Source organism: Elephantulus edwardii, unplaced genomic scaffold (genome assembly GCF_000299155.1).
Source record: "Elephantulus edwardii isolate Elephantulus edwardi_28Jun2011 unplaced genomic scaffold, EleEdw1.0 scaffold00196, whole genome shotgun sequence".
Lineage (NCBI taxonomy): Eukaryota > Metazoa > Chordata > Mammalia > Macroscelidea > Macroscelididae > Elephantulus > Elephantulus edwardii.
Window position 1 is genome coordinate 6089675 of NW_006399946.1, and position 7717 is coordinate 6097391.

Genomic DNA, 7717 nt, shown 5'->3' on the forward strand with positions numbered 1-7717 from the left:
AAGAAGAACGAACTAGGGATGAGGGTGGAGAAAACAGTGCAACAATGAATGAATGAAAACCCAAAATCTCTGTAAATGTTCATTAAAACTAATGAAATTTAATAAAAAAATCTAACTAGACACACAAGAGACCTACAGAAGGAAAAGTACAAAGTACTATTACAATAAGCAGTAAGAGACTTAACTGAATGAAGAAATACTCCCTATTCATGGATAGGAAGATTCACACTGTGGAAATGACAATCCTACCAAAAAAAATCTACAAATTCAATGCCAATACTCAACCTCAGTATTCAAGGAGGTAGAAAAGGCAATTTCCAGTTTCATTAGGAAAAGAAAGAGGACTCAAATAAGCTCTTCTGAAAAATAAAAACAAATAAAAGGCATCATACTTTCTGATCTCGAAATCTACCACACAGTTATAGTAATCATGTAGAAAGATGACAGACACGAAGACCAATAGAATTTTAAAAAAAACAACCCAGAAATCAACATCTATCTATAATCAATTGATATTTGACAAGGAAATGAAAATGATTAAGTGTGGAAACTTATTTAATAAATGGTGCTAGCAAAACTGGGAATTTACCTGCAGAAAACTGAAACAAAATCCACATCTCATTCCATACAAAAGCCAACTCAAAGTGGATCAGAGACTTAGGGATAAAACAAAAACTTCATACAGATCATCAGTAGAAAAAATGAGTAACAAATTCAAAAGCTCTAGTGTATGACACGAATAGGCTTGCAAACAAAGCCAAAAATGCACCATCACGAGAGGACAACAATGAAGAATAGGACCTTCTAAAATGCAAATTTCGATGTGTATCAAACACACCAAATAGGGTGAAAAGAAAGGCCACAGACTGGGGAAAAAATACTCAGCAACAATATTTCAGATAAGGGTTTCATAACTAAAATGTATAGAATATACTAGTACCTCTCTTAGAAAAAGATTAATAGCCCAATTATGAAATGGTCAAAAGACATGAAAAGACTCTTCACTAAGGAAGACATGTGGATGGCTAAAAATATGAGTAAAAACATTCAAATTAACTAGCAATCAAAGAGATGGAAATCAACATTGAGATACCATTTTACCCCAGAAGCAATAGCTTTTAAAAGTTTAACATAACAGCAAAAAGTAAATGTTGGTTGTTCTTGTTAAGTGCCATCGAGATGTACATGACTCATAGCGACCCTAGGAATGAAAGACCTGAGCACTGTTCATATGGTTTCCAGAGGCAAGCCATTTCGGAAGTGGATACCACTCCTGATTTCAGGCTTGTTTTAATTAGGAAGCTCCACCAAACACTGTCCACCATGGGTAACCATTATTGCATTTGACACATGAGTATCATAGTGTTTAGCATTACAGCAACCAAGAGTTACCTCTGTACAGCAATACACAGACTAGTGCTATACCACTAGAAGGATGTTTGACTAAAAACAATTTAAACCAGGACTGAGGGCCGCAGATTAAAATCACCCACCCTGGGTTTGGTAGCATAACCTTCTGTCCACTAGGCCAATATAGCTCTATGTTGTCCTTGTTATTGTTGTTAAGTGCCGTAGAGTCATATGGGTTTTTAACCAGGAGGCCTTATCACATGGCCTCACTTCCCTTAGTGAATCAACATTCCACCCTATTGCTCACCACTCCAAGCCTCTGAAGAACTAGCTCCTGTAGATGACTTTTAAACTGGTTTCCAGAGCCATGACACCTACCAACAAGAGTTTTTAAATAGGAGGCCTTGTCACATGGCCTCACTTCCCTTAATGAGTCAACATTCCATCCTAGTGCTCACCACTTCCATCCTCTGTAGAACCAGCTCCTGCAGTGACTTTCAAACTGGTCTCCAGCCCCATGCCGCCTACCAAAAAGAGTTGTATAAAGATGTATAAAGACTGGAACTTTCATGCACTGCTGGTGAGATTATAAAATGTTACAACCATGTTTCTGGACAAAGCTGAATCTAAAAACCCTTTATGACCCAGCTATTCCAACACTAGGAATATACCCCAAGGAAATAAGAGCTGGGACTTGAATGGATATATGTACACTTATGTTTTGGTAGTATTCACAATAGCAAGAAGATGAAACTGCCCAATGCCTGTCAACAAATGGACAGAGACATTTACACTGTGAGACATTCACACAATGGAATAGTACGCTGAATGAAACAATAATGAAGACTTAGTAAAATATTACACAACATGTACATTATGCTGAGTAAAAGAGCTCAGTCACAAAAGGCCCAATACTGCATTGCATCATTAATTTGAAAATAGGAGGGTGACCAAGAGGAAGACCAAGAGAACATAAATAGAATGTACAATGAACACTATTAAAGGATCAAGACAAGGGAAGACTAACCTGGGAAGAACTGATGAAAACACAATAGGACTACTGCAATTTGCAATGGGAACAGGACATTATAATTGTTCAATGAGAAGGAGAAAGGGTGAAAGTGGGGCAGAAGAAAAAAGGGGGAAACCCACAGGGCAGATGGTTTTTGGCGAGATGGGGGGTTAAGGAATAGGCATGGTACAACGGGGTAGCAAAAGGCATTGATGAATAGTAACTAATTACGTAACATACATTGTGTATGAATTATTCTCTAAGACATAATGTCCATGAATGAAACACAAAATAAAAGAATTATTTTACAAAAATAAAAACAAAAGAAAATAAAAATCTTCACCAATAGACATCATTGTGAAAGATGGAAAAAAGAATGAAGTTGTTAATAATTTCATTTTATTTGGATTCACAATCAATATCCATGGTAAAAGCAGTAAAAAAAAAAAAAGGAAGCACATGGTAAACTGGGAAAATGTATAGTTTACAAACCTGTACAAAGAGCTAAAAAGCAAAGATGTCACACACAGAGACGTACATATGCATGTACTCTGCTACAAAACAAACAAAAAAATTATAAAAATTTTTATTATTTGAACAGATTTTTAGCATTGAGGAATTCTCCTTCATAGGGTCACTATGAGTCTCTTGAGACTTGACGGCACTTAACAACAACAGATCTTTAGTACCTCATGATTTCACTTTCAAGATTTTAACTAGACACAAGGGACCATGAAAGTCCATAATCATCTACATGCTTTCTTATGACAAAACTGGAGTCTCACCTGAACCATGGCAGTCCAACACTGAGCAGGTAGCACATGATGTAACAAAAATTACCATTTTATTTATAAATAGGGCTTAAGAAAGCTAACAATAAGTGCGGCAATGAATGAATGGAAATCCAAAACGTCTGTAAATGTCTATTAAAATTAATAATAAGTAAAAAAAGAAGAAAAAAATAAGAAGGAAAAAAGCTAACAATAATGCGAATGATGGACTAGAGAGGGATGAGGGAGACTAGAGAGGAATCAGGGAAACCCTTACTGATCCTATTATTGAAACATACTACAAATTTCATTACAAACTTTGAGTTGATGAGGAAAGGATATTTTTATAGAACAAAACTAAGATTAAATGGGGGACCCAGAGAATACATTTTATAAATCAGTTTGCCTTTACTGATATTAAGAAGCAGGAGAACTCTTATCCAAAATAAAGAGACTAAGAGAACCCCAAAAAGTGCAACTGGAAAGAAATCATTATTCTCCCCAGACATAAGCTATTTAACACGTTCTACTACATCAGATGCTCAGTCATCTTAGAAACCACCATGGTGGCCAGAATGTTGCTCAGCTCTTTTTTTTTTTACATTATTTTTGTGTGCGTGTACCGTCAAATCAGATCTGACTGGTACAGGAGGAGATTGCCCCTCCTTCCCCGGCAGAGCATCCGGTGGATTCGAACCGTGCACCTCTGGGATTGTAGTTGCAGCTTCTTGCCACTAGACCACCAGAGCTCCCCTGTTGCTCAGCTCTTCTCGCTTCCTTTTGGTGTAGATGGATGTGTATCTCCACTTTGATTTGATGAACTTGAGGGCTCCCATGTCCTTGGAGACCTTGAGCAGTTCCATGGAGTGGTGCTCATAGAGCAACACACCTTCCAGATCATATCTCACATACCCCTGGTGTGCTTGGGAGGCACGCGCAGGATAGCTGTGCCTCTGCTTGCTCACATTCTTGGATATTCTGTACCTTTGCTGAGGTCCATGGGGTAGTGCACAGCCATGGCTGCTACAGCAGAAAGATAAATCCATCTTTTGCTGTCATTTTGGATTCTATTCCTTTGTTCGTTATATGTTGCAAACAACTAGGTATATTGGTACCTATTACCTTAGCACTTGTTCAGTGATCTCATTTTTCTAACAGAAATTCCTTCCCCCCCCCCCCATAATCAAAACTTTATTGAAAAAACTGACACCAAAATAAGTAAGTGCCACATACTTTACCAAAAAATGAAATGTTATTATCTTGGTGGATTAACCAGAATTACTGCTTGGTAAGGCTTTCTGTGACTAAACAGAAATCCAGAAGTTGTACAGAGCATTTGTGCTGCTTTCTTCTGAATGAACAGCCTTCTGTGAATCTGTCTTTTCCTCCTGCAGGGTGACACTACACTGCTTAACTACCTACACAGAGAACCACTGTTCGAGCATGGCTGAAAACTGTGGTTATCTTGTAGCAACCTGGACATTTTATATCCATAAAATCAGCATTTGGCCTGTGAACTAGTCATTTCTTTGTTTTTTCTTCTCATCTTCTAAGGAAGGATGTACTATATATCTCTTGCCAAAGGCAGACTGATGCTTTCTCAAGCCCACCTCTAACAGAACTAAGACTAAACCCTTGAATGGAAATTCTTAATTTTAATGTATCACAATAAATGTTTTGTTTTTTATGGTTACTCTTTTTTTTGGTCTTTGTTGCGACAAATTTTTAAAATTTTTATTTTATATTGGTTTTGTCAATCACACTATTCTTCATTCACATTGTTTCATTCAATCATTCCCACTCATTATATTTCATAACATTAATCACCACTGAACTATGTGTTACAGCAGTTTTTAAATAGCAGAATCTAAATGGCTAAAAAAATCTCTATTCATTCATAATCAGTCTATGCAAATCAAAGCCATGATGGCAAAGTCCTTTCATATCTACTCAGCAAGTATTTTACAGGAAATATAAAATCATTGTAGGAAAAAACCAAATGAATAAGACAAAACCAAAAAAATTGTGGATTTTTGAGTCTCAGAACTTAACCCTAATAAATTTCAAAACTATCAACTCATATACGTAAGGGCTGCATTCTTTGTTCAGAGCTGAAATAGTATATGGTACTATATAGTGTCACGAAAAAGAAATAAAAAGATAGTCTGAAAAGTGAAAACTAAAGTAAATCAAACCCCAAAAGCAAGCAATACTATTGAGTGTGAATTACCTTCCTGTGTTCTGACACCAACAGTCTCAGCTGCAGCTCCATCTCATTACTCGTTACTGAGGCATCTATCACTGATGCACACAGAGGTGGAAAGGGAGGAAGAGATGTGGTAGCTCCCGGAGCACACACTGATTTAATTGCTTCTTCACTCATTGGTTTCCATTTGGATTCATCATTCAAATCAAATATACACACATCTACTGAGTCAGAGGGCTGACAATTTCCCAGGAACATCTGATGATTGAAAACACAACCAATTGTTCGATATGGGTACAAGGGTTTGGACTGTTCAGGAGGTGGAGATTCACCAGGATTGACAGGTTTGTGGATGTACCTATAAGAAATTAAATCATAATTTTATACAATGAGAACTTAAAAATTAAGAAGACAGCAGCAGACTGAGGAAAAAATTATTCTAACACTTAACACTATAATATTTTCTATTTCCACAATTTATTCTCTATTCACCGTATGGTCTATTTTCTTATAAATAACATTTATCAAAAAAGTTATGATTACATAATATAATTTCCCAATAGAGGAGAACTGTCCTTTTGGTCTGTGAGGAGCTGCACCTTCCCTACAAATTCAATCAAACTCTCAGTACAATTTAACTAACTCTTCATGGTTAGTCCCTTCACACTGGCTCTGACTCATTAGTAAGCACAAGAAATAAAATGAAAAATCAGTTCTTTCAGGAACTCTAACATTTCAAGAGAAGATGAAGAAAACAGAGAAGAGCCAGAATAAAACGGAAAGACTAAAAAGATAAAAAAAAAAAAAAGGAAAGACTAACATCAGAGGAGCCAAGAGCAGAGACAGGAAAGAGGGAGTAAACAACTCTTACAATACGTTGAGAAAGGTTAAAGGCTGAAAAAAGTCCAGTGACCATACCAAATTTTCCAAAGAAACAATAATTTACAACTTGAATTTCTTTTCAGGCTTAGGGTGAAAAGGAGTAGTGAAAGTCAATTACACAAAACTAATTGTTAGAGCCCATTATTACAGTCACTGTGTCAAAAACTCATGTTGAGGATCTTCCTCTCTCTCTAACCCTCCAACCTATCTCTTTCCAAAGACTGGCCCCTCCTGACCATATATACAAAGTAAATGACAGAAAGTTTCACCATTCTTGCCTCTAAGGGGGACCCCTGGTTGCACTTCCTCCAAGACAGACTTGTTCTTTTGGCAGTTCATGAGATATTTAGCACTCTTCACTAACATTGCAATTCAAAGTCACTGATATTTTTGAGTCTTCCTTATTCATTGTTTAACTTTCAGATGCACAGAAAGCAACTGAGAGGACCAAGTATATCTTAGTCTTTAAAGTAAGACACCACTGCTCTTTAGCACTTTGGTGGAGGTCCTTGAAAGCTGATTTTCCCAGTGCAATACGTCTTTTGATTTCTTGACTGCTGTTACAATGGATGTTGACTGTGGATCCAAGCCAGATGCTTCAATAGAAGCACAAACAGCTTCAATCTTTTCTCCACCTATCATGATGATGCCTGTTGGCCCAGTGCTGAAGATTTTGTTTTCTTGATGTTGACATGCATACACATTGAAGTATTTCATCTTCTGCAACAAGTGCTTTAAGTCCTATTCACGTTCAGTAAACAAGATTTGCTTAACACAAATTGTTGATGAATCTTCCTCCAATCCTGATGCCATTCTTTTTCTTTATTTACTTATTTTTAATTTCAATGAACATCTACAGAGATTTTGGAATTCCATTCATTCATTGTTGCACTTTTCTCCACGCCCACCCCTCCACCCCCATTCGCTCCTCTCCTTGAAAAGGAAAATAAAAACTCCTTCATTGGTAAACAATCCCCCCACACACACACCCCACCCCCACCCCAAATATAATCCACTCTGCAACCCTCATTCCATACTCTTATGATAAACATAATGATGCCATTCTTTTTTTATATAGTCAAGCTTCATTATTTATTTGCTAAACATACAGTTGAACAGGTATAAAGAAAGGTACAACCTTCAAGAAAACTTTTCCTAATTTTAAGCCATATATTGTTCCCTTATTCTGACTGGACAACAGCTTCTTGGTCATAGTTTCAACAAGAACAATTAAGTGTTCTAGGATTCTAATTCTTCTTGATGTTACCCATTATCTGTTATGATTCACACTGTCAAATGCTTTGCAAAGTCAATACAACACAAATAAACTTCTGGTATTCTCTCTTTCAGCTAAAATCCAGCTGACATCAGCAAAGATATCCCTCATACTATAAATTCTTCGGAATCCAGGTTGAATTTCTGGCAGTAACTGTTCATGTACTATTCCAGACACCTTCAATAAGTTTCAGAAAGATTTTTTTTCTATAATTATATTTT

At 36.7% G+C, this 7717-nt stretch overlaps 1 protein-coding gene across 2 annotated transcripts in view; it reads right to left on the reverse strand.

The window, feature by feature from the left end:
* Nucleotides 1–7717, reverse strand: part of CEP76 (centrosomal protein 76kDa) — a 103325-nt gene that overhangs the window by 27989 nt on the left and 67619 nt on the right. For both annotated transcript variants that reach the window (XM_006897018.1, XM_006897019.1), the window contains one exon: nt 5363–5696. In XM_006897018.1, the coding sequence (XP_006897080.1) occupies nt 5363–5696 (334 nt within the window). The remainder of the gene's footprint in view (nt 1–5362; nt 5697–7717) is intronic.